General features: G+C 44.4%; 1 protein-coding gene across 6 annotated transcripts; it reads left to right on the plus strand.

Annotated features, from left to right (window-relative positions):
* Positions 1-592: 592 nt before the first annotated feature.
* ACSS2 (acyl-CoA synthetase short chain family member 2) lies at positions 593-27,344 on the plus strand. Of its 6 annotated transcripts, none has more exons than XM_074292464.1 (19): positions 593-935; positions 3,791-3,986; positions 17,243-17,334; positions 17,917-18,020; positions 18,138-18,210; positions 18,523-18,598; positions 18,684-18,798; positions 19,504-19,542; positions 23,138-23,275; positions 23,366-23,536; positions 23,730-23,863; positions 24,197-24,329; positions 24,402-24,458; positions 24,650-24,730; positions 24,994-25,102; positions 25,325-25,393; positions 25,917-26,093; positions 26,236-26,310; positions 26,454-27,344. In XM_074292464.1, exons 1-19 carry the CDS (start codon positions 821-823, stop codon positions 26,579-26,581), a joined length of 2,082 nt encoding a protein of 693 aa, XP_074148565.1. In that variant the 5' UTR covers positions 593-820; the 3' UTR covers positions 26,582-27,344. The 6 variants fall into 6 exon arrangements, with proteins under 6 accessions (XP_074148565.1, XP_074148566.1, XP_074148564.1 ...); XM_074292469.1 differs by lacking the exon at positions 593-935 and adding an exon at positions 1,419-1,704; XM_074292466.1 differs by lacking the exon at positions 593-935 and adding an exon at positions 1,759-2,026.
* Positions 27,345-27,683: the final 339 nt, after the last annotated feature.

Raw genomic sequence — 27,683 nt, forward strand, 5'->3', positions numbered from 1 at the left:
CTTCCAGGAAATTCACAACTAGGATTGACTTCTGGGAGATTCACAAAATAAAAAAGAGAAGAAAATATGTTTCTATTTGTATCGAGTCCATGAGTTCTCTGTCCGGAAGTGGAAAGCATTTTTCATCACGAATACTGGGAAGGCAGTTAGGGGGTCAGGTTGACGGGAATACAGTGAAAAAAGGGGGCTAATATGAAATATTTTGATGAAATATTCGTAATGAAATATTTTGGAGCTAGATGACAGAAGACTAAATGACAGGCCAAGATATTGACGATTTTTAACGTAGAAGCAATAGTCACTAAAAGTTTTGGGGCTGTAGAATGATAAGCCAGACCTGGGTCTGAGGAACGCCCTGATTTGGGCGTCAGTGTGGAGAACGAGTGGGGGGGGCAGCATTGGAAGTGGAGAGATCAATGGGGGGTACGATGCTCCAGGTGAGAGACCACGAGCTTCTAAATTAGGGCACTGCTTAAGTGAAGGGAGAGGAGACAGATTCAGAGAATGTGGGGGTAGAATTAACAAGGTTCTAAACTAAATGGATATGGAACTAAAGATAGGGCAGAAAAGTCAATGACGCAAGGCCAGGCTGCACCCTGTAGTGCTTCAGCAAGAATAAGGAAGTTTGCAGGAACGCTTGGGTCTGGGGTATGGGAGGCTAAGAACGAGCTCTCTTTTGGATGGGCTGGTTTTAGTTCCAGTTTAATTCACTGTGGGATTTTAGACATTTCCCCCCTTTCTGAAGTTCTTCGTTTGTGAGCCGAAGAAGTTGGACCAGATGACTCCTCGCAGAAATGACATTTTAGGAGTGTGACAGAGGATGTCGGGCAGGCGGGTATGGGCTGCGCTGGGGTCCCGGCGCGAGGACGCCTCTGTCTCAGTACGGAGGGCTGTCTCCAGAGCGGGCAGGAAGGTCTCTATACTTAGTGTCGGAGGTGAGTGAGCTGCGTTCTGCCCCCAAGGCTTAAAGGATCACTTTTGGGGTAGCGGGGTGCCCTGCCTGAGATTAGTGGGGGTTCCGTTTCCAGAGTCTAAAAGAAGGGACTGGGAGCATTTGTTTCCAGGTGGGGTGGTCTCTGTCCTTTGAGTTGGGGGCTGGTAAGAAGTTAGCCTGGGACCCCCTTCTCCGCCTCCATCAGGGTGGGGTGATAGTCACCTCTCTCAGCATGGTCACACCACGGGGCGGCGTCGTGAAAAGGGAGCTCATGTTTTTCCTATTGGGTAACCCCTCCATTCCAAGGCCCTGCCCCTGCCCCGCCTACATAATATGGACCCTCCCCTTTTCTTTTTCCCTGACCTATCTTCTTCCTTCTCTTTCCCATTTGGGCTCCGCCCTGGGATGACCCCGCCCACTATGGACAACATGCCACGCCCCCTAAAAGGCCACTCCCCTTCCTGTCAGGCCCCGCCCCTGCCTCGACAGGCGGGGGCTGTTTTTCTTGGGGCTGAGTGAGGTACTGGCAGTGACTGGCGCGGGGGCACCAGGTCGGCCGGACAGATCTAGACAGGGGCAGGGAGTGGGCGAGATGGGGCTGCCTGAGGAAAGGAGCGGTGCCGGGAGTGGGAGTGGGAGTGGGAGCAGAAGCAGGAGTGGGGAGCGGACGCGGAGCTGGTCCCCGCCGCCGGAGCTCAGCCGCATCGCACACGTCTCCTCCATGGCGCGCTACAGGGAGCTGCACGGGCGCTCGGTGCTCGAGCCTCGGGGTGAGTGTGCCAGTCTGCGCCTGCGCCTCCGCGCCCCGGAGGGCGGCGGCGGGGGGGGGGTTCTGGGAGCGGGGAAACCCGGCGCAGGGGACGGGGTACTCTGCGGAGAGAACGGGGCGGGCTGTGTGGAGCGGAAAGTAGAATGGAGGGGAGTCTGTGCTGGGCGGGGTCCGTATAAAGGAGGGGTCCGAGTCGGCTCCGGAGGGAGTGAGGAGAGGGAAGCATAGGTGGCTGGGGAGACCCCAGAAGAGGGGGAATGAGGGGAAGGGGTTTCCAGGGTGCGATGGCGAGCAGACCAGAGTTAGAGTAAGGGGCGGAAAAGGTGAGAGGCCGAAGGGACAGACAGAGGGTTCTGCTGGGGGGGCGCTCTTCCTCCTCACCTGGGCATCCTCTCGCTTTCCCGATCCCGGTCCCTGCTGATGGCCCTGTTTATTCCTCCTTTACGATAGGATTTCGAGCCGGAGGAGAGTAAGCGGCCTGTGGGCAGGCACCATTTTGTTTTCCCTGATTCCCTTGCATAGATAGTGACTGTACAGCATAGATAACAGACTGGAATCTGGGAAGTCACTTCTGAATTTCATTTTCTGTATGGAGCTAAAGGATGTCTTCAGTTTCTCCCAGTTCTCTCCCATTCTGCTGCCTTCCATTTTTTATCTCCAACTTCTCTGGGAGTTTTCTTCTCCGTAACACTCCCACTCTCGGCTTACCCTCGTCCAAAACGGAACTCACTATCTCTCCTCACCCAACTCTGGCTGACTTCCTCGTGTCTGTTAGTGACACCATTCAGACTTAAACTTTCCTCGCTGAATGTCGCCTCTGGCTCCTCCCTCTCACCCATGCACACTCTGTCACCGAACTGTCTGTTCTTCTTTGGAAACGTGTTTTAGATTGCCCTCCTTTTCTGCTCCAACGGCCGACTCCCTGACTCAGAGCCCTGCCCCTCTCCCTGGATGATTGCAACAGCCTCCCGTCCTACTCATCCTATGTTTTCTGCCAGTTTAATCTTCCCTCAAAGCAGTGTGATTAAAGCACTTCCTTTTCAAAAATGTTCTGTTTCTCGAGCTTAACCTGGCACTCGAGACCGATCCAGCGTCTCTCATGTCGGGCCCATTCCCGGATGCAGTAGTTTGCATTGCGTCTGCCCTCTTATGAACTAGTCTCACTTTCCTCTGCCTCTCTAGACTTTACCATCCTTCATTTGCCTGTTCAAATAAAAGTTTGCCTTTTTCTGGAAGCCTCCCATGGCCTCCAAAGTCCACATTGCTTTAATGATGATAATCAATAGCGCCCATTCACTGAACGTTTTATGGCTTATAGACACGATCTCATTGGAACTCACCAAGGCCCTGAGAAGTAGATAACCCAAGTGTTATTCCCGTTTATAGACTTGGGAAGAGGGACGTGGCTGCTAGAAGTCTCTCTGCTACAAAGAGCCGCTAGGGGCCGGATCCCACTTCTGATACTTTCGCTGTCCCCCTCATTTCCACTCAGAATTTGACAGCATTTACAATGTGCACCACACCGTCTGGCTCTGGATGTGATGCTGTCTTGTGACAAGGGCAGCCTGCGTTCAGAGAAGAGAGAACTTCCAGGGGCATAGGCTGGAACTGGAAAGAAGCCTCGAGTCACGGAGGGTTTGGAATCTCAAATACTAGCTGGCTGGGTGATTCTGGGCCAGTTTCTCATCCTCGGTGCTCTAGGCAGTTCTTTTGGTCTGCTGCTTGCCGAGGAGATAAGGACTTGAATGGGAAGAGGGAGTTTTCCTCACTCTGGCGTTATCCATAACAAATGAAACCTCGGGATCCAATCTCTATGCATATTCCCTTGAAGGGCTGGAGAAGGTGAAGAAGGGGAGAGGGAGTAGCGTAGGAGCTAAGAAGTGAAACTAGGGTCTATGTCTGCGGGGGAATAGGGAGAAACCAGTATCCGCTGCGGCTGGTGGAACTCTAGGTCAGACTGGAATGCAGATTTGGATTTGGTCTGTAGATAGTTGGGATAGGTAAAAAAAAATAATAATAAGGATTTTTGGAAACCGAGGAATAATTTCTGGAAGCTAAGTTATTAATCTGGCTTTCTTTTTCTACAGAGTTTTGGGGAGATATTGCTAAGGAATTTTTCTGGAAGACCCCATGTTCTGGCCCTTTTCTTCAGTATAATTTTGATGTGACTAAAGGGAAGATCTTCATTGAGTGGATGAAGGGAGCAACCACCAACATCTGCTATAATGTGCTAGACCGAAATGTTAATGAGAAGAAACTTGGAGATCGAGTGGCCTTTTACTGGTAAAAACATCCAGTTCCTAGTTCCAGAGAATAGCACTCTAAACAGAATGAGCCAGAATAAAGTCTAAATTGGAACCTAGAAGAGAGCAGCTTTGGCTTGTCTCTTATTCTTGCATTTTCAAGGGAAGCAGGCTGCCTCTTTCTTTGTAATCTGCTCCCATCTCCATTAGAGAGTCTGTAGCCCCAGTGACCCTTGGTGGGTATCATACACTTGAACGTGGGTAGAACCTTGGTATTATTGTATTCTAGGGTTTTTTTCTTCTTCCTTCAGCAGACACCCTAGGAAAGAAGAGGAGATTAGGATATGTAAGAACAGTCCTGGTTGCTTTAGTCTTCTATACTATAATAAGCTGGAAAGAGCCATGGCAGGCAGTCAGAAAACCTGGATTCTAGTGATTTAAGTCAGTCACTTAAACTCTCTGGGCTCTAGTTTCCTTATATTTAAAATGAGGGTAATAATATCTTCTTTGCCTGTCCTAAGATTCTGATTTCTGTGAGAATCACAGGAGGCATAACATTGAATTTGGATTCAAAGAACCTTGTTTCAAATCCTGGCCCTGCCTTTGTGACTTTACTCTCTGGACCTCAGTTCTTTATCTGTAAAATAAGACTTCTGGAACAGATGACTTTTAAGATCCAGCTCTAGGCCTATGATCCTGTGAAATGAAATTGTAGACATGAAAACACTTTGAAAAATTAGTTGTGCTATCTAAGGATGATGAACTGTTATAGTTACCTTTCATTTTTTATTACTCCAATCTGGTCTTAAGCACCACTCTTCTCTTGGGCCCTTGCAGCTTTCTGTGTCTCAGGCTACCCTCCTTAGCATTTTGGAGACATCAGCAACCATTAAAAGCCAGCCAGGAATGAATGGTTAATTGGCAGGACCCAGGAGACTTTATTTGGATACTTACTGCTGTGTAGTCCTATATTTGTAGTCCTATATGAATGTTAGCTCCTATTATTACTTGGCTGGAGCCCTGAAATCTTGTGTCCATCCTGAAGCCCTGTGTCCATTCCCCTGGGTTAAGAGCTATATGGAGACAGACTAGAAGATTAGTAGTTATTTATCCACAGGGCAAAAAAGGATCTAGAAGGCAGGAAGAATGTATATCAGTTAGTCAATAAATACCTTATTAAACCTACTAAATGTCCAGCCAGAGGCTAAGCATAGTAGAGAGGAAGGAAATCTGGTTGTTACAACTAAGTGTCTCACGGTCTAATTGGGGAAATGAAACTGACACAGGAAAAAATTCAAGAGAACAATTAAATACCATTTCAGAGAAATGAGGTGATCTCAGAAGGCTTCATAGGAGAAAAAGGGTTTGAGTTGTTCCTTGAAGAATTGGTAGAATTTGGATAATGGGACAGAAGGTATCTTCCAGACAAGAAGATTTGTGTGAGTGAGCTAAGATTCAGAGGTCATATTGACTATGGAATGTGTTGGGGAGGATGGAGGGGGAAATGGTGTTAGGGACTAGCTTGACTAGAAAGTACATGAAGGAGAGCAGTTGGGGGTTGGGATGAAAAGGTAGATCAGCTAAATGGTAGAAGCCTAACTACTGACCTAAGAAATCTGGAAATTATACATGAATAGCTGAAGGATTTGGGGGTGAAGGAATGACAATCATATTTGTCCATTAGGAAAATTAATCTGGCAACCTGTATAGAAGAGTTTGAGAAGGCAAACAGAAGTTGCAATAAACCATGAAATGGGGTGATGGGGGGGGAGTGGTGGTCAAATCTAGGGTGGAGGTAGTAAGGATGGATGAATTTGAGAGATTTAATAGGATAGACTATTTTGTAAGTCCTTGAAAAATCTGCATCTAGAATTTTTATTTTTGAAAAGGTATTAGCTTCTTTGATCCCAGAGCCTCATATATCTTCCTGATAATCCTGATCTATAACCCTTCACAACTATTGGGCTTCAGAAGTAGAAGTAGAAGTAGAAGTAGGTAGGGGTGTGTGTGTGTGTGTGTGTGTGTGTGTGTGTGTGTGTGTGTGTAGGTAGGGAGGAAGCAGTGGGGATATTTGGAAACTTGAAATGGGAGTCAAGGTAGAAGAATCTGAGGATGAGTCAGTATTAGAGGAATAGGGTTGGGTTTTGAGAGGGATTATGGATAAAGGGTTATCACTAATGCTTTTAGTGATTTCTGCATCACTGCCCTCTGACTGTATGGCCTTAGGATGTTTGGGGAAAGTGTGTAGCCTAAACTCTTATCTACCATTTTTCATGGGCCACCTCCCCCTTGCTCTTGCTTTCAGTGGCCTGCTAGTGTCCAGAGTCCCTTGGAATTTGGTATTGTTGCAGGATGATGGCTGGGACTAAGAACCTTTTGAAAGGTCTCCCTCCTTCTTAGATTAGACAAGGTCAGCTGAAATCACTTCTTCCTTTTGCCAACTCCTGGACCTAATTCAAACGTTCCTTTTGAAACTAGAAATGTTGAAGGACTTATGACCTTGTGGGTAACCTTGAAGGCTCTGTTTCCTGCTTGCTATGACCTTACACATCAAAGGGCCAAGTTCCTCCAGATGGCCTTGAGTTCTGAGTTTCAGAAAGTGAGATTTAAGTTCTTAGGTAGGGTGAGCTAGAAACCCATAGAAAAGAAGGAAGTAAGTTTTGATCATGATAAAATATTAGCTTCTAAGGGAGTTCTGCTACTTGGGGTATATCTAAGACTATATGAATGTATATATTTGTGTTGGGGAGAGTGTGACTGTGTTCCATGTGTCTATGTTCCAACGCTGTGTGTGTGTGTGTGTGTGTGTGTATATGTGTGTAGAGGGAGAGAGATGGAAACAGAAAGGGAGAGGTGTGTATGTGTCTGTCCTTTTTTGGCCCAGTGTCCAAGGCACCTCTAACCAAAGAATCACTAAGTGTAAGGCCACAGGAGACAAGATTTAAAAAGTACATCCTTTTCCTTTGTCCCCTTCTCCAGGATGTCACAATTTCCTCAAGTGTTCTGGCTTTATTAATTCTCTGCTACTAAAGGATGGAGTCCCAGATTTGAGAGAAGAGAAGGAATTTTCCTCTCTGTCTCAGTATCATTCTTTTTTTTCCTGCTTCCATATCTAAGGGGTTTACCCTTGTCAACATCATTCAGCCCAATTACCTTTTGTAGGTGGTGTCTTTCTCCATAGTGGAACCTTGATGTTTTTAGAATCTGCTCCTAAGGGAGCAAAATTGAGTGAGGTGGGTAGGTCATGAGTAGTACATCCATGGCCTGTGGCTGAGCAGAGTGGCTTCCCCTTCTAAATGTCATCAGTTCCATAAATGTTTGAGAATAATTAGGGCAAACTCTGGTAAACCCCTTTGCCTCTTTAGGCCTCATTTTCTATTGCTGTACAATGAGGGAGTTGGACAAAATCCTTTCTAACTCTGACATTCAGTGGTTCTATGACTCTTTCTCAGTAGGAGGAAGGAAGTGGCTGAGGAGTTCTTTTGCAGCATTTGGGGAGCTGTGTGAGAGAAAAGAGTCTCATCTCCTTTTCCTGTCTCCCTATATACCAGGCTGGACTCAAGTAGGTATTGCAATTAACAGATAATGAAGATAAAGAGAGGCAGCAAGCTTCACAGGGTGGTATTTACCCTGGAGGTCACTTCAGGCCCCAGGGTCCTGAGCCACAGATCAGGAGGCTCTGTAATTTGATCTTATCCATCCTCTTAAAAGGTGATCAGGCTACAGGAACCTGCTTCCTATTAATCACACAAACCAGAGATTGATTAACCAGATGCCTTTGTATTAATTTACAGTCAGAATATCCCTGGTTTTAGAAATGTTCTTGCCTGTTGGTAGAATGGCTCTCCCTTTAGTAGGAAACCCAATTTATAAGAAAGTTTCAGTGATAAGCATAGAATCAGAATTGAAGGAAACTGAGTGTTATTAAGGGATGTTTCTCTAAAGATAGAATAGTTTAATAAACTTAATTTCTTTAGCCATAAGAATATTTCTAACAAAAGAAGTTGGGTGTCACCTGGGACCAGATTAATTTCTCTCCAGGGTAGTATAGGCACTTTCTTTCCCTTGAGTTCTCCAGATCAATTTCTTCTGCCACAACCACTTTAGTACATGATGGACAAATTATAATTAATTAGGTGACAGTTTTCTCTATTGAACTGAGGAGACACTTATCTCAACCAGAACCCATTTATAAACCATCTCCTTACTGATTTATTATCTGTTCTGTATTCTCTTAGGGCCTATTTAATTGGGTGGTATTTTCTGATTTGGTTCTCCAGTGCTGGGGGTACCTCTGTCTGCTTGCTTCTGTGGTTTGACTGAATAGGCATTTGGGAAACATGTTTGGATGGGTATCACAGGGGAAATATCTCATTCTCCTTATTGAGGATGAATTGTCCCTGATCCATCCACCACCATCCACCACAATGACTAATAAAATAGCTCATGGAGCTTGAGATACCTTATCCTTTTCCCACTTGTGATTTGGGAGAGATTGGACACATGTGCCTCCTACAGGAACAGGTAAAGGTTGCTCTAGTACTTATCTCCTCAATACCCCTATCATAGAATGTTAATACTGGAAACAAATCTCAGAGGCTACCTAATTACCCCCTACCAATGCATGAGTCCACTCTGTAACATAGTAATCATGAATGATATTTGTGTATGCTTAAAAAAAAAAAGTCTGTGAAGTGCTTTCCTTACAACAACCTTGGAACTAGATACTAGATATTAAGGCCATTTTCTAGCCTTAGAAAAACTGCATGACTTAGAAAAATATCACATTTATTTGGTATTGGAAGCAGTATTAGAGTCATTGTCTTCCTGAATTCAGTCAGCCATCCAACCACTGGGTTAGCACCCATCCAGCCTCTCTGCTTGAAAATTTCCAGTGGTGAAGAAAACACTGCCTTATAAAGCAGTTTGTTTTGTTGGTGAGAGATTCTAATTGTTGGAAAATCTTTCTTTATAATAAGGTGAGATCTGCCACTTTGTGATTTAGTCCTAGAATTCTGACCTCAGCAGAATAATATGGCTTCTGCTTGACAGTCCTTCAGTTATTTTTTCATTTACTCAACATGTATTTATTAAGCACTTACTGTGTGCAAAGTATTGTGCTATGCAGTAGGGAATTCAGTGGCAAAGGTGAAGTGGTCTGTGCCCTTGAGTTTATCTTTTGCTTGATGGTTACAATATATGCACACATAAGTAAACACAAATTATTTACAATGTAGTTTTTTAAGGGAGGAAAGCACTAAGAGAAACTCAGGAGAGTGCACATAAGAGGTGACATTTGAACTCAACCTTCAGGAGAATGTCTCATAGTTGGAGGGTGTCCTGTCTAAAAGTAGAAAGAGGTTAGAGCAAGTAATAAATTAGGTTAGCTAAAACACAGGATATATAAGGATATACAATGTGAAGGAAAAAAAAAAACAATTTTAAAAGGCAAGAAGGAGCCAGAATGTGAAAGATAGGAGATTGTATTTGAATTTATATTTTAATGAGGATCCACTAAGGCTTCTGGAGTAGAGAAATGATGTTATTCACTGTACTTTAGATTCAGGAGGACCAATTAGTAGGTTATTCTACTGGTTCAGGGAAAAGATGACTAAGATTAGAATTTGAGTGGTGGCCACATGTACAGAGAAAAGGGAAAGAGTTATGGTGATGGTAACACGTGATGGTATTTATGTTTATGGTGATTAACAAGCAATTCAGTTTTGGGACTGAGAGTAAAAAGGGATGACACCAAGGTTTCAAAGCTGACTGATAGCTACCTATTGTTGAATCTTCTACAAGAAGTAGTTGGGCAAATTTGCCAGAAAAGAGAGAAGTTCATTTTTGTACATGTTACGTTTGAGATATCTATAGACATTGAGACAGAGATGTTCAGCAAGCAGTTGATAATAAAGACTACTTTATGAATATGTAAGTTTTATATTCCCCTTGATTTTTCTTATTTCCCAGGCTTCCAGACCCCAGTTTTTTTTTTTTTTAATAGATAACATATTTTTACATCCTCCCCCATTCTGGTACCTTTCTTCTGTATGTCTCTCAGCTTTTCAATGTCCCTTTTAAGATGCTGGGCCCAAAATTGCACATAAAACTCCAGATATGGTCTGGCTAAAAGTTTGAACATAACTTCTACTGTGCAGCCTAAAATCATATTGGCTCTTCTAGAAGTTCCCTCACTCTGTCCAACAGCTAGCAAGAATAAACAAAGCTAGCCACTGATATTTGAGAAGGCTCGTAAAGGTCTCTCACAAGGTAAATGTTGTTCTCTTAACCTAACGTATAGATGGAAATGTAGAAAGAACTTGGTTCTCAAGAAGCTGTATTTCTGTGGAGTGGTTTTGCCATTGTTTTGCTGTTTGCTTATGGATAAGTTAACTTCTATTTCCTCTGTAGAATGGGCATAAAACCCCTTGCCCTTGTAATAATCATATGAGATAAAGGATGGGAAAGCCCTGTACACATGTGAAGTAATGGCGGCATTATTTGCATAGGTTAGCAGATGAGGATGTGTGGGAGCACAGAGACATGATGTACATGTAACAGGAAAACTATTTCAGAGCTAAAAAGGGTCCCTAGAAATCACTAGTCCAGTCCCTTAATTTTTCAGAAGAAGCAACTTCTTTTTCTACTGAAAAGAGAAGTAACTTGCTAGCTAGAGATCACAACAAATTTGTAGCAGAACTAGGAACCCACTAAGTTTAATTCTTTAATTCTTCATTCAGTGTTTTTTCCACTCTACAATAGTGCCATTATTAAAGCAAAATTTTGCCTTCTAGTCCTGAGCTTAACTCAGGAAGGGGTCTGTGTAGTTTGGGGTACTGTGTTTTTCCTTGCATCACAGCAGGTGAAGGGGGTGAGGTTCTTTCCCAGGTGCTGGTGCTCCCCTGTTCCCTTGTTCCAGCTGTTATCTGAGCATTACCAGTCTCTGTGAAGGAAGAAATCGAATCCTTCTCAGGCTCAGGTTACTGTTTTCAGAGTGTCCTTTTCACATAAGGACTGGGAGAGCCCTTAGAGATCATCTCTTCTAACTCCCACGTTTTATAAATGAGGAAATGGTCTTGGAGAGACTAAATGATTTGTGTAGGGTCACACACAAGTTTGTTGGTTTCTGCCACCAAGTAGCTGTTTGGTTTGTTCCAATTCTGCCACTAAGACTTAGGATCCCTGGATCATAGATTGAGAGCTGGAAAGGCTGTCGCAGGTCACCTACTTTCATTTCCGTATCTTGCAGATGAATAAACCAAGGCCTGGAAGGGATAAATGGGATGGCCAAAATCTTAGCAGGAGCAAGGAGCAGAGCCACGATTAAAGCCAAGGCTCTTTGAAACCAGTGCTGTTTCCATTATATTACACATCTAGCATTGTGTGGCCTTTGGAAACCCATTTCCCCTTTCTGGGCCTCAGGTTACCCATCTGCAAAAGGAGGCTGTTGGATAAACAAGAACATTTATCTCTGAAATCCTTTCAGTTGCTGTATCTTATGGCTCTATAGTAAGTCAGGTTTACATCCATGGCACAGAGAGTAGATTAAGCATCTAGCCTTGCACATCCTTTTTCACTGGCTTCTCGACTAGGTCTTTTTCCCATACTTTACAACTAGGACTCTTGTCAAGCTCCTGTAGAATTTTGTTCCATGTCCATAATTGTCTTCCCTTTACATTCCTTCCTCTTTGTTCTCTCCTCCTTTCCTCCAACTTCAAATAGCTGGTATTTGACTATGACTAACCTAGAAGACTCTTTCTCTGCCCCCCCTTCTTCTCCATCACCTCCTTTCCCCTCCCACCCCAGTCCCGTTCTTTGAGAGAGAAAATGATGCCTAATTTTTTTCTGCCCCTTTAGAGTTCAGCTTTCTTTTAGGCGGAAAGAGGTTCTTTTTGGACATGTAGAGTTCTATTAGACATCTATTTTGAGATGCCATATATACTGTTAGATGGTGTATAAATTGTCCTCTTAGTTCTGTTCATTTTATTTAGCATACCATTTACATCCGTAAGGAGTTATCCAAATTTTGTTTTAATTCCTCCAGGAATAAAAACTTCATTACTCCAGGAAGTATCTCATTATTGCAATGTCCTAATTATGGGGAAGTTCTTCCTTATACTAAGCTGATATTTGCCTTACTATAACTCCAATCCACATGTTCTTCTCTATGAAATCACACAGAATAAGCCCAATCAGTCTTTATCATGACAAATTATTGAACATAGTGAACACATTCTTTTTTTTTTTTTTTTTTAAGCTAAATCCTCAGACCTATCAACTGTTCCTTGTAGGCCACTTGGAGGACATCTAGACTGTTGTCTATCAATCATTAACCATTCCTTGTAGAACATAACTTGTAGAATTTGAAGTGCCCTACATTATTTTATTTAGATCTGATATTAAAATGTGTCCATTTTACAGAAGACTCTGAGGAGATATATTATTTATCGCACAGAATTAGTAGCAGGTCCAGGATTAAACTTCATATGTCAATTCCAAATATTAGTAAATCAAACCTTTACTGGGTGCTTACTGTGTGCCAGGCACTGTGCCAAACTCTAAGAATACAAAGAAAGGCAAAAGGCAGTCCTTACCAACAAGAAACTCAGGGGATCTAACAAGCAGACAAAGATGTACATGCAAAATATATACAGAATAAGTCAGAAATAATTAGCAGAGGGCAAATATTAAAATTAAGAGACATTGGGACAGGTTTGAAGTAGAAAATAAGCTTTAAGTTGGGACTTGAAGGAAAAATCCAGGAAGAAGGAAGAAGTCAGAAAAGCCAGAAAGCAAAGACAGTGAGGGAGAGCATTCCAGGAATGGAGAATAGCCAGAGAATGAATGCTCAGTGCCAAGAGATGGAATATCTTGTTCATAGAACAGCAAGGAGGTCAGGGTCACTGGCTTGAAGAATAGTTGGTGGGAAAGGGGGTTAAATTGTAATAAGACTGTAAAAGGGGAGGTTTTGAAGAGCTTTGAATGCCAAACAGAAGCTTTTGTATTTGATCTTGGAGGTCATAGGGAGCCACTGGAGTTGAGTAAGGAGGATGATAGATTTGATTGCATTTTAGAAAGATCACATTGACTGTTGAATAGAGAATAGACTAGAGAAGAGACACTTAAGGCAGGCAGATTTACCAGCAGTCTGTTGCAGTAATCTAGGTGTGAGGTGATAAGGGCCTGTACTAAAGTGAGGGCAGTATTAGAGAAGAGAAAGTAGCATATCTGAAAGATGTTGCAAAGGTACAATCAGGTTGCATATAGAGAGTAAGAGATAATGTGGAGTCAAGGATAACTCCTAGGTTGAGAGGCTCAAAGCTTGGGAGGTTAGTGTTGTCCTCTACAATAATAAGAAAGTTAAAAGAGGGAAGGGTTTAGGGGAAATTTTGGACATGTTGCACTTAGAATTTCTATTGGATATCCATTTCGAGATATCTAAAGGATAGTTGAAGATAAGAGATTGGACATCTGCAGAAAGGTTAGGACAGATTAGACAGTTTTGAGAATCATCAGCATAGAAAATCCATGGGGACTGATGAGATCACCAAGTAAAGAAGTATGGAGGAAGAAGAGAAGAATATCTATGACAGGATCTTGAGAGACACCTATAGTAAGAGGGCATAATCTAGGTAAATCCAGTAAGAGAGTGAGAAGGAGCAGTTAGAGAGGTAGGAGGAGAACCAGATGAATGTAATGTCCTGAAAACTGAGAGAAAAGAGAGTATCAAGGAGAAGAAAGTAATCAACTGTGTCAGAGACTGCAGAGAAGTTCAGCAGAATGGCATAGAAAGAAAGAATATTGGCAACTAAAAGAGACCATTAGTAACTTTGGAGAGAGCAGTTTTGATGGCTTGGTTTGTTTGGATTTTTAGGGATTAAGAGTGTAAGAAGAGAGGAAGTGGACGCACTTGTTATAGATGGGTTTTTCTAGATCTGCTTACAAAGAGCAGAAGAGATATAGGATGTTAGCAGGATGGAAGGATCAGGTAAGAGGGTTTTTTTGAGACCAAAGGCAGTGTTTATAGGCAATAGAGAAGGTGCCAATAGATAGGGAGAGATTATAGATAAGTGACAGTGAGATTGACAGAGGATCAGTCTGTTGGAGGAGACAGGATGAAATGGAATTGCTTGTGCCTGTAAAAGGGTTTGTCTTGACAAGAAGTGGGGCCATCTCTTTGTCTAAGAGGGGGTGAAGGAGGAAATAGTGGCTGAAGGCATCCAAATGATACAAGAGGAGAAAGAGAAGAGGGAGCATTTGGTAAATGGCCTCAGTTTTTTCCTGTAAGATAGGATGCAAAATTCTCAACTGAGAGAATGGGAAATGGGGTAGCCATGGGAGGTTTGAAGAAGGATGAATATGTTTAAAAGAGCCACTGGAGAGTGGAATAGTGATTGGTAAAGGAGGAAGATTGCCTAGCATCAGTCCTGATGAGGTTGTACGCCATCTATTTGTAGTGGACCTAGTCAGAACAATTTCTTGATTTCTTTCATTCAGTAGTTCTTGTGCAGTAGTAAAGGCAGGAGATGGAGAGATTGTGCCAAGCTGAGACTTGGCAAGGTACAGCCAACAATAAGTTAAGGGGTCCAAGGACTCAAGAAAAGAGGACAGTGTAGAAATGAATAACCAAGGGTTCAAAATGGAGAAAAGAGGAGAGAGTGGCAGTGCAGGGTTGATAGTCTGGGAGGAAATTGAGGATTCAGTGGGTTGGAAGTCATGGTGTGAATGAAGAGCATGATATGAGATGGCAGAGGGAGAGATGGAAAGCCACTAGATTATGTATGGTCACATTAGGAGATTTCAGAATTCTGGAATGGAGAGGTAGTGCATTTGGCAGTGATGACAATATCAAGGATATGACCATCTTTGTGTATGGCTGAGGTAGGGTGGAGGAGTAGATCAACTTGCAAATAGTGGATACAAACAGGCTATAGTGTTCTTTTTGCTATGCCTTGCTTGTTTCTTTGGGGGTCAGGGTACCCAGGTACCTGAGTTCTCTTGGCACAAGGCTGGGGAGGCTTAGCAGAAAGCTAGAGGGGTAGTCAGGAGAGCTCTGGGTCTAGGGCTGAAATAACTTTAGAAAGGGTGGGGTGGTTTGGGGCAGGAATGAGACACTAAGGCAATGGTACGTCTCTATGGTACAGTATGTTCAGGAAAGCCATAGTACTTCTCTGGAGGTGGTTGCATAATATTAGAGCAGGAAGTGACCTTGGAGGTCATCTTATGCAAGATCAAAGAGGTAGAAATCAGTTGAACCAGGGTTTCAACCCATATTCAGTCCTCTTTCTGCTAAACTGTACAACCTCTTTATTGCAAGGGATGGAAAGTAAGATCACAGTCAGAAAATGGCAAAGCCAAGTCTCCTGACTTCTAGCCCAGGACTCTTTAAAACATTATTTAATTATTATTTTGTAGTTGACAAATATTATTTAACATGAACATTCCCATAAGAAAGAAGAACTGAAAATAGGATTATATATAAAACTTCAAATCTCTGTTATGAACCTGGCACTTTTTTTATTGCTTCACTATACCTCCTTGTCCAAGTTCCTGTTTTCAGATGCCCATGAACAAAGCTGAAATGGTAGATAACTCCAGGACTGCTTCTCAGCTCCACCTTCTTTCTTAGGTCTATTTGGGAAAATTTATGATTCAGGTACCTTTCTTTGCTCCACCCCATGTAACTTTCCACAATCCCAAAGCATAAATATGGCAAACAATTGAACTTACATAATAACACAGATCACTTCTACCTGCAATAAAAAGGTTATTTTGTGTGTGTGGGTCACCTGGGCCCTTTCTTTACTGGTTATGAGGATCAAGGCCTTTCCTTTCTCATTTGAAAGAGGTTATTTAGATGAGATGTGAAGTAGGGTAAGACTCTCAGGGCTTGCCCAGCTGTACTTTGGGCACTGACTTCCCTTTTCTTCCCCCTTTACCCCTAAGCCAAATCCCAATCCAAATTCTGAGGGTAGGAGGCATGAAGATTACTATCCTTTAAAAAGAAACAGTTAACTTAAAGGGTGTTATAAATCTTCCTTAAGTAGTTAGTTCATACTGCAAACTCTAGGATTTACTGTGCTGTGACAGAGAAGATGAAAGGAGGAAATCTGTTCCAATATAGTGCCTATTTAGAGGAACAAGACTCATACATGCTCCAGTCAGAAAACAAGATCAGACAGAATAAATTAAGCATTTGAGTAGATGGTTTAGGGTCCCAATTGCTCTAGAAATTCAGAAAGGGCAGTAATGATTGTGGACTTAAGTAATTGAGAAAGTTTCATGGAAGAGGCAAAATTTAAAATTTGGGGAGTCATCTGTCCAAGGATCAAGTTAGCCTTACCGATGGAGATTGAACCTTTTAGTGAGCCTGTTTTGCTTGGATTATAGGTTAAAAAGCTTGCCCCTGGGCAGCTTAAATGGACTATGCCTTGGGCCTGGATACAAGAAGACCCTATTTAAAATCCAGCTTTAGACACTTAATTATTAGCTGTATGACTTTGAGCAAATCACTTTCCCACTGTCTGCCTCAGGGTTGTTATCTATAAAACAGACCACTAAAAAGTACCTACCTCCTGGGGTTGTTGTGAGGATCAAATGAGATAATATTTATCAAAGAACTTAGTACAGTGCTTAGTACATAGTAGATACTTAATAAATGCTTCCTTTCCTGGGCAAGATTAGAAATTTTTCTACTTTTTGAGCTGGGCTTTGGAACAGAGGGTTTGACTTGTTAATAGAACAGTATTAAGGGAACAAATTGATCTGGAGCTATATTTTCTCAGAGAAAGTGAACAATAGGAGAAATGGGGTAACTATCAATAATTCAGTCCCTTCACTTCTGAAGTCCTTGGCAAGGGTGGAAAAGTCCCATCCTTATCAGATGGAAGAGAGCATATTCCTGGGCTCTCCATCTCCCCTTTTTATTCTGCCACCTCAGGTATTCGTAGCCCCCATCTCCATGTGAAAAAGCCTTAGGTTTGGAGGCCTTGAGTCGTTTTTTGTCTTGCCTTTTTCACTGACCCAGTCCCTCCTTTGAACAGCCCTCAGAGAGGGAGAAGGAGGGATAATCGCCCTGTCTTACTGAGACTCAGAGAGGGATAAATTCTTTGCCAAAGTCATACAGCAAGTATAACAGTCTGGAGCACAGGAGTGTGAGCAATAGCCCTCACAGGGACGATCTTGGAGGTTAACGTCCTTGCCCACAACTTGAAGGCGGGTTCACCTTTGTCAGTGGTTTTCCTTGGGTATTTCCAAAGTGTGTCTGTTGATACAAGTTCCTTTGGTGCCTCTCAGGGAAGGCAATGAACCTGGAGAAGCCACCCAGATCACCTACCGAGAGCTTCTGATGCAGGTGTGTCGGTGTGCTAATGCCCTCCGGAAGCAGGGTAAGTATAGATAGCTTCAGGGTGAACAACTAATAGGCTATTGCTGTAGTCCAGATGATATGGCGTAGGTCAGAGTGGTGACAGTGTCAGAAGAGAGAAGGACTTGGTAACAGATTGGATATGGGGGACGAGGGAGAAGGAGGAGTTGAGGATGGTACTTGGGTTTTGAGCCTGGGACACTGGGGGATTGGTAATTCCCACAAGAGCAGGGAAGTTAAGAAGAGAGAGGGTTTAGGAGGAAAGATGATGAGTTGAATTTTGGAATATGTTAGGTTTAAATTGTCTTCAGAACATTCACCTAAAGATGTTCAGTAGCTGTTAAGAGATGCTGTTAAGAGAGTGGAGATTAGCAGAGGTTAAATCTGAATAAGTAGGTGTGGGATTTTTCCATCATTAGCATAGAGATGGTAATTGAATCCATGAGAGGTGATATTACTAAGTGGAATAGTATATTGAGGATAAAGAGAAGGGGGCGTACAGATGTGTGTGGGGCATAAGATTGGGAGAGAGTTAGCCAGAGGGGACATATGGCTAGAGAGTGGAAAGATCTACAAGCCCACAGGCTATGTCTTTTGATTGCAGGCATTAGGAAAGGTGACCGTGTATCCATCTACATGCCCATGATTCTGGAGCTGGTGGTAGCCATGCTTGCCTGTGCTCGTCTTGGTGCATTGCATTCTATCGTGGTAGGAGTCTTAGGGGACAGAAAGTGTTGGGTGGGGGATGACAGAAGCTCTGGGACCTTGATGGAACTCATTCCCTTACCTCAAGATCTGATCCTCAGTTTCCCCTTACTCCCTCAGTTTGCAGGCTTCTCAGCTGATTCCTTATGTGAGCGGATCCTGGACTCAAGCTGTACCCTTCTTATTACTGCAGGTGACTAGCTCTTTCCTAGCCAAAATGGGCTGGCTCTTTTGGCAACCTTCCATCTGTTGGTTGGCTGTTCCCAAGTTGGGGTGGGAGAGTGAGAGTGGGGGGGAAGAGGAGGGCTGCACCCACTTGGAAAGGGGTAAATGAACCCCTTATATGAACTCTGATTGGACCCAGTAGTTGTTTAGAGGGGCCCCTTCCAAGTGCTTTACCCTCTCACCTGTCTGCCCTCTGGCATGGCCCCCGATAGCTACAGTCTTCTCTTGTGTCAGGCAGTTAGGGAGGGAACTGGGAGCATAATGCCCACTCTTCCCACAGATGCCTTTTATAGAGGAGAAAAACTAGTGAACCTGAAGGAGCTTGTGGATGAGGCCCTGCATAAGTGCCAGGAGAAGTAAGTATTCTCCTCTGGGTTCTTCTTAGATTCCCCCTAGGGAATTCCCTACCATTCTGCCCCACTGGACTCCTTTGTTCCCCAGGGGCTTCCCTGTGAAGAGATGCATTGTAGTCAAGCACCTTGGCCGAGCAGAACTGGGCACAGGTGATTCTCCCAGCCATTCCCCACCATTGAAGAGGCCCTGCCAGGACTTGCAGGTAGGACTCTGCCCCCACTTACCTTCATTACCCTACAACTATCACAAGTGTTATCATAATTACTCCTGGAAGAACTTGGGCCAGGAGATGAATGTAGTCAGGTAGAATGACAATGTCCACAGCAGAGAGAACCTGGTTTGGGAGGCTGCAGTATGTATATGTCGATTGGGGATGGGGGAAGCCAAGCAGCATTGAAATATCAGTTGGGAGCATCTAGCTCCTCTGGAGTGATAATTGGTATGAAATTTTCTGGGTGCCAGTATCCATTCTTTGTGACCTATTGGCTTCTTCTGGGCAGTACTGTCCTATGAGGTTGGGGATTGACCTGCATGGCAAGGGATGCTCTGAAGTTGGTCTCTGTGGTAAGGCCCTATTTATTCATAATGGCCTCCAAGAGTCTTGAATAAGCACAGGCAAGCATGTCCACTACTAACTCCTTTCCTCCAGGAAAGAGTCTTGGAAACTTAGTAGTTATTTGTTCACCTAGTTTTGGCTAGAAAATGATAGAGATCAAGTTTGGGCTTGTAAAACTTGTAGTAGCTTTGAGATCAGAAAGTTCCTGGAGTGGGGGAGCAAAGATGTGGAGGGGGTCAGTCAGGAATAGCTGAGAAGCCCCGGGGTGGGAGCTTAGGCTTGGGGATCTTAGTTCCACCCCTTTGTTACTTCCCTCTCCTTCTCACCAGCCTCTCCATGGGCTTTTAACAGGACAAAACGAAAGAGAAACCCATGTCCAAGCGGCCCCAGGTACCCACTGTCCCAGGCACTGCTTCATTGTGCCCTTATCTGTGTGTCCATCTGCTTTGCACCTGCTTGCCCTGTTAATATGGACTTGAGCTTGCTACATGATCCCCCTGCTGGTCTTAGTCTGGTCCTCAGCCTTTAGGCCCCAGCCACATCTGCTTCTAGGGCTTAGCACAGTACTCGGCACATAGTAGGTGGTCAATAAATGTTATTGGACTCTGACTGACTGAATAGAAAGGATGACCATTGAGGTACATCTCTCAGGAAGGAAACCCAGGAATTGGTTAAAAAAACAGCAACACAACAAAACAGTACAATACAGTGGGAGGAGTTAAGGAGGCCTTGGTTATAACTCTTCACAATTCTTTATTGGTTATGTGCCCTTTTGCAAATCTTTTCAATTCACCAAATATTTATCTAGTGCTTGCTGTGTATAGGGCCTTTAGCCAAATGCTGGGAATTTAAAAACAAAAATGGAAATCCCTGCCCTCTAGGAGCATACATTTTTCTGAGCCTCGGTTTACTGATCTTTAACATAAGGAGGTAGAATTTAGTTATAGGAATTAGAACTTGAAAGGAACCTAGAAGAGGAAAGGAGGGCCAGTGAGCTGCCTAGGGTTGCACCACAAATTTATGGCAGAACCGAGACCCTGAGGTATTTCTAGTTTCTATAATCTGTGATGTCCAGATCTGTGCGAGGCAGATGGTCCTGTTGGAGATATGAGAGGAGAGACTGTTGGGAAGACAGGATTATACATGCACATAGGTGTATAGAATCAGGTACTCGACTAGATAGAAGTTACAATATAGTTTATGTTTGAGAGAATCAAGGGCAGAGAAGGGACTTTCTGTGAGAAATTTGAGATTTTTTCTGGAGGAAGAACTTGAAAATTATAAAGCTGGGGTTCCAAAGCAATTCCAATAGACTTTGGATAGAAAATGCCATCTGCATCCAGAAAAAGAAGTATGGAGATTGAAAGTAAATCAACACATGCTATGTTCACTATTTTTTTCCATTTGTTTTTTTTCCCCCTCCCATGGGTTTTTCTTTCTTTTCTGATTTTTCTCTCGCAATATTATTCACAAAACAATGTATATTAAAAATAAATTTGAAAAAAATTTGAAAAAACAATAAAAGTTGGGGTTGTTTTTTTAAGAGACCTCCCTGAAGGCTCTTTTGGCAGCAACATTGGTGTAGATGGCATAGAAAACAAGAAAACTTGGCTTATTTCACTTCATGTGTTCCAGAGGTCTTTGAAATCCTGGATCCTGGGCTTGGCCTATTTCCCTGCAGGTGGACTAATCTCAGAGATTAGCCATTCCTGGATATTGATTGCCTCTGTGGCCTAAAGTTGGTCCTAGAACTATGGTACTACTACCTGACTTCACCCCACATTAAATGAGTGACTTAAGTTGTATGCATGTAGGGATGCAGGGAGTGAGGATAAATGAAAGTGACAAGGGGTGGACTTTTTACTAGCTCTGGACAGTAAAGTTGCATTACTTTTCCTGCCCCCTGCAAGGACATTTTAGGACAAACTCAAGGCCCTTAAACCCTCACCCAGCATAAGAACTAATTTCCCCAAGAGATGACATAGTCTGAAGGTATAAGCATTCGTTTTTGTAAGATTTTGAGTTCTAAAGTTTTCTCCCTCCCTCCCCCTCTTCCAGAGAAGTTAAGTAGTCTGATTTAGTTTATACATGTGCTATCATGTAAAATATATTTCCATATTAGTCATAGTTTTGAAAGAAAAAACAGATCTAAAGGGAAAAAAACTCACAAAAATAAAGTTAAAAAGTACTTCAATTTGCATTCAGAGTCCCATCAATTCTTTATCTGGTTATGGACAGCATTTTCTTAGAAAGGTTTTTGATAGATTACTGGACAGCAGATACATAAGACTGAGAAATTCAAAAATTTGGGAACTTCATGGAAGGACAGCTATCGGGAATGATTTTTTCAATGTCCAGTTCCTGAGCTGATTTATTTCCAAAGCCTGACCATATAAGTAGAGGTTTTTGTAGGGATCCCAACCTGAGGCAATGGGCTTCAGATCCAAAGTCCTCCTAAGCTGCTCATAGGGACTAGAGGGAGCTCCACATTCTGATGCCCACCCCAGGTAGTAGGAATGAGATTCTCCTTACTGTCTTAGGTCTTGGGATACAAGGAACTGGAGACTCACATAGCAGCTGCTGCAGAGCTAACGAGGCCGAGTGGCATTTGGGCCTTTTGGTTGCTGAATGCTTATTGTTTTTGATGTTTGCGCATATGCATTCCTGATCCTATGCTGTGGACACTCATGCATCAATATGTTTGCTTACACTTTCTGTATGTATGTGAGTGTGTGTGTTGAAAGCATATTATTGTAGCCTTGGGAGCTGGTCCCTGGGGAGCCTGGCAGGACGTCCTGGCACCTGAGAGAAGTGGTTCTGGGGTGGGGAGGTGAGAGAAGGGGGAGGCTGGTGCTATATCCCACAATGTTATCAGTGAAAAGTCAGACCCTGACTTCCCTGACTCTTAGGAACACTATCTTTTGTTGGGAGTTCTTCCCATCTTTAAGTCCCCATGATTTTATGGAGCACCTTCTACATGCCCTGTGGCCATTGTACTTTCCGGAGAAAGGAGGAAATGCAGTTTCAGTTCTTGAGCTCATTCTGTTTAGGATTAATGATTACATACCAAAGGATAGAATTCAGGATTGTAGTTTAGCCTCCAAGCATTATAGGAAATCAGAGGAGGAGATCAGCTTATCTGGGGTGATCAGAGATTGCTTCCCAAAGGACAGGAGTTTGAAGTGAACCAGAAAGGATGAACAGTTTTTTGGATGTCAGCGGGGGCAGTCATGGGAGAAAGCAGAAGTAGTAAAAATCCTGATGGGTTCTTATAAGGGGGAATAGAGAGTGGTCAGAATGGGGGGAAACCAGTTTGGCTGGAGTGGAAGGTTTGTCAAAGAGGAACAGATAAGGTTGGAGCAGGAGAGTGGGACTGGGTTGTACAGGACATTTTGAGAATCAAGCAGAGGGACTTGGATTTGACACCCATGGGCAGGGAAAGCTCATCTGAGCCTGTTAAACTATCCACAAAATGAATTGAGGGCTTTTGGATCCAAGTTTGTACTTTGGGAAGGTTAATCTGGTGGTATGAATTATGTGGATTGAATGGATTGTAGAACAAGGCCTGAAAATGGGACCATCAAGAAGGAAACTATGACAACAACCCAGAATTGGTGAGGATAGTTGTGGCATAAAGGGAGGAGAAATTAGGTCTGAAAGACACTAAAGAGCCAGATAGGCCCACTGGCTGGGAACACCTTCAAGCTGTCCCTGAAATTTTGTGTGAGAAGTTCCATGAGGTCCAGACTGAATGGAAGTATTTAGACAAAGTCCTAACTACTCATCTAGAAGACTTGCTTGTTAATCCCAGGTAGACCTTGAAGGGAACTGGTGTCATGGCCACTTGGGGAGTCTAGGCCTGGGACCTCTGTACCCTCTCTGAAATTTCTCTTAGTTGATGACTCAGTCTAAGACCCTTAGGGCAAACCTCCAAAGCCACCCTGGATATATTTCTTGTCTTCCCTCCTTCCTCCTATCCCTGCAGATCCCCTGGAATCAGGGGGTTGACCTGTGGTGGCATGAGATCCTGGGGGATGCAGGGGAGGAGTGTGAGCCTGAGTGGTGTGACGCAGAGGACCCCCTCTTCATCCTTTACACTAGTGGATCCACTGGAAAGCCCAAGGTCAGTGCTTGGGAGGGTAATGGTCAGGAGCGGGCACATTAGGAGGGGCTAGCATATGCCCTAACTCTCTGCCTCACACTTCTGCCATAGGGAGTGGTACATACAGTAGGGGGATATATGCTCTACACAGCTACCTCCTTCAAGTATGTCTTTGACTTCCATGAGGATGATGTGTTTTGGTGCACAGCAGACATCGGCTGGATCACTGGCCACTCCTATGTCACCTATGGGCCTCTGGCTAATGGTGCTACAAGTGTTCTGGTGAGACAGGGTGGGCTGTCCAGGTTGGGACAGAGGTCAGATCCCAAGGATTCTGGGGAGATGGGCCTGAGTGGTTTGGAAAGGAGGGGTCCCCAGAGAAGGGGGGCAGAAGCTGTGGTGGGGTAAGGGGGTTTCAGTGGGTAGACCCTGGGGATGGTTTAGGGAACATAGGGTAACATCTTGTTGGGTGCAGTTTGAGGGGATCCCCACGTACCCTGATGTGAGCCGCTTGTGGAACATTGTGGACAAGTACAAGGTGACCAAGTTCTACACAGCACCCACAGCAATCCGCCTGCTTATGAAGTTTGGGGATGAGCCCGTCACCAAGTAAGGCCCAGCCCCTTATCTCTCCTTTGCCTTCTGCCTTGACACCCCTACAATGACCCTGAGACAGTGGAATCAGTTTTCCTCATTGTAAAGATGGAATCACTGAGGATAGAATCATTTTGCTGTGAAAGGGGAACAAATCCCTGCCCTGGCTCTGTCACAGAAGCACCAGGTTGGGAGGCCACCTATTATAAGGAGAAACTATCAGCCATAGCACAACCACCAGCTGGAGCCACATCTTCTGACTGACTCCTAGTGCATGGCTTTTTCCACTGGGCATCAGGGAAGTGGTTGATGCCCCTGATGCCCATTTCTTTACTTCTATCTTCACAGATACAGCCGGGCATCCCTGCAGGTATTAGGGACAGTGGGTGAACCCATCAACCCAGAAGCCTGGCTTTGGTACTACCGTGTGGTGGGAGACCAGCGCTGCCCTGTGGTGGATACCTTCTGGCAGACAGAGACAGTGAGTACAGAGATGCCTGGGAAGTTGGGAGGCTGGGACTGATATCGGGATTGACTTCTGACCTCTTAACAGGGTGGCCATATGCTGACCCCCCTTCCCGGTGCAACACCCATGAAGCCAGGCTCTGCGGTGAGTGAAGCCTTTTGCCTTCTCCCTCTTCTCACACCCCATCTTCCTTCACCTCCCACCCTCTAGGAAGATAATGCCTAAAGTAAGAACAAGAGATTAAAGACTGGTTGCCTCCGTGGATTCTGTGGGACCCAAGTTTTAGGCTTCAGTGGGAAACTGAAGAGCCCCTTCATACTGGTTTGTCCCCACAGACTTTCCCATTCTTTGGTGTGGCGCCAGCGATCTTGAATGAATCTGGAGAGGAGCTGGAGGGAGAAGCAGAAGGTTACCTGGTATGGCTGCATCTGAGGTGACAGAGGTGGTGTGTGGGAGAGATGTGATGTGAGGACTGGGTACACAGGGAAGGGGACCTGGGCAGGACTCATGGCAGGTGACGGGGCTCTTGTCGGGTATGGGACGGAGTAGCACGTCAGGATGAGAGGTGATATGTGATTAGTGAAATGGGCCACACAGTTACTCTCTCATAGTATAATGGGCAGGTTGGGAGAGTATGGCGCTTAGCAGGGATGCCAGATGTTCCTTCCCTGCCCTTCAGGTGTTCAAGCAGCCCTGGCCGGGGATCATGCGTACAGTCTATGGGAACCATGAGCGCTTTGAGGCCACCTATTTCCGGAAGTTCCCAGGCTACTATGTAACAGGGGATGGTGAGCCCTCTAATTCCTTTAGTTTCTCGCCTCTTGGGGCCATCCCACCCAGAAAAGGCAGGGCTCTGTCCCACTGGGTCAGGCAGTATGCCTCTCTTGAGCTGCTGAGCTGAAGGACCATCTTCCACTTTCTTCCCTGGGTCTGGGACCCTTCCTGGGGAGGGTTTCTGTGCCAAGAAAGTTATAGGATGTGACCCTGTGTGCTTCCATGCGCTTCCTAAGGTTGTCGGCGGGATAAAGATGGCTACTACTGGATCACAGGACGGATTGATGACATGCTCAATGTGTCTGGTGAGGGACCAAGACCTGTCTTTTCACATCTTACCTCCAAACCTAGCCTCAAGTCTAGGACCACATTTTAGAAGGGATATTGGTGGAACATCCTCAAGAAAATAATTAGGATAAGGAAAGAAGTAATGACTGATAAAAAGAAACTAGGGATACTTATCTTGAAGAAAAGCAAGCTTTGAGCAGATAGCTCTCTTCAAATATCTAAAGCACTTGGATTAGACCTATTTGCTTAGCCTCACTAAACAGAACTACTACAAGGGTAGAAATTAAAGGGAGCCAATAGGAAAAACCTCCTAACTCTGACAACTCAGAAGTGGAGTGCACTGCCTTAGGAGCAAATGAGCAAGCTGCTGCCACTGTTGGTGTCCAAGTCGATGGGAGATAGCCTTGGACAGTCACAATGACCTTTGTTTAGTGAAGTGGAGAGGATGACAGACCCAGGATCAGCATGAGAAGCTGAGGTGTTTTTCTCAGAGGCCTCAGGTAAGACTTGCTGCCTTCTCACAATGCCTATCTCTGTCAGGTCACCTGCTGAGCACAGCAGAAGTGGAGTCAGCACTGGTGGAGCACAAGGCCATTGCTGAAGCAGCTGTGGTCAGCCATCCCCATCCCGTAAAGGGCGAGTGTCTCTACTGCTTTGTTACTCTCCGGGAGGGCCATGCTTTCACCCCAACCCTTACTGAAGAGCTCAAGAAGCAGGGTAAGCATCCCTCTCACTTGCTAGGGATGAAGAATATGGGCTTTTGGTCCAGTGAATTCAGGATCTTCCTCTCTAAAATCCTCCTCTTTGAGTATTGGTGTCTAGCACAAATTCTCAGTAAAGATTTTCTGCTTGATTATAGTTAGAGAAAAAATAAGTCCTATTGCCACTCCAGATTACATCCAGAATGCACCCGGCTTGCCCAAAACACGCTCAGGTAGGCATGCATCCTCATTCCTGTGGGTAGGCTGGTGCTGACCAAAAGCAGTGGGCACCAGGGCACTGAAGCTGGGGCTGTGAGAGAGGGGATGGTTAAAGGAAGGGAGCCTGAGGTAACCACAGTTCTGTCATGTACCACAGGGAAGATCATGAGGCGGGTACTAAGGAAGATTGCACAGAATGACCATGACCTGGGAGATACATCCACCGTGGCTGACCAGTCTGTCATCAGCCATCTTTTCAGCCACCGCTGCCAGACAGTCCTATGAACCAAGCTTTCACCCATAGCTCCTTCTCCAGACATCCCTGCTTGACTGTCCACAAAATATCCAATTTGCCGTCCCTTGCCAACCATCACCCAGGAGTACTAATAGATGTAGCTTGTATCCTCAGGGCCAGAAGATGTGGAGCAGGTCCTAACTCTTTCTGTCCCTGCCAGCCAGGGTACAGGATGGGCTGGACCCCTTTCTTTCTTTAGGCTTTACTAGGAGTTGGAGCCTCTGTTAGAATGGGATGATGGGGAAAGCTTGGAGTGGGAAGGGAGGTAGAACCCTGGGAATGAGGGCAAGTGCTTGGTCCATGTTTAGTTGCACTGGGTCACAGGCCTTTTCCCAGAAGCACCAGCATTTACCTCAAACACTTATTTTAGATCTGTCTTTAGAAATTGTTCCTTATTGACAGTTTGCAAAAGGTAATTTAAAGAAAAACAAAAGCAAAATCCTACTCCCTTTACTAGAGGCATCAGGGGAGGGAAAGCATGTCCACAAATTTCATAGGCCACTGACCAGAAACCTATTAGTTTCATCACCTGGAAGGATTGCTATTCTTACATTTTCTTGGACTCCATTGATGTTTTCTCCCTTGAAAAACATCCCAGGGCTCTATGATGTCCAAATCAGGACAGGTGAGGGGTTGTTGCTAGAATTTGTACTGGTCTCAGGATTCTTTCTTGCCTCTGTCCCACTGTCACTGGGGCTGAAAAATCCCTCAAGGCCTGTGGTTGTAGGAATAAAATTGCTAAAATGGAAGAAATGGACAGTTCTTTCTTTTAGATCTCAAAGGTCCTTTAAATGCAAACTCACCGTACATCAGTGCCTGAGTCTGCCCAACACCCTCCAAAGCAGGGATTCTTAACCTGGGGTTCACAGATCCCTCAAGAGATCTTTGGATCAATTTTAGGAGTTTGTGAACCTAAATAGAAAAAAAAATACATCTTTGTTTCACTATTTGTGTGTGTGGCAAATGGAGTTGTGACTTCCTTAGGATTACACAACTAGTACATATCAAGTGTCTTTTAAGTTTGGATTTGAATTCAGGGACTCCTGACTACAAGGCTGGTGCCATCCACTGTGCCACCTAAGCTTCCTATTT

The sequence above is a fragment of the Sminthopsis crassicaudata genome, chromosome 2 (assembly GCF_048593235.1).
Source record: "Sminthopsis crassicaudata isolate SCR6 chromosome 2, ASM4859323v1, whole genome shotgun sequence".
Lineage (NCBI taxonomy): Eukaryota > Metazoa > Chordata > Mammalia > Dasyuromorphia > Dasyuridae > Sminthopsis > Sminthopsis crassicaudata.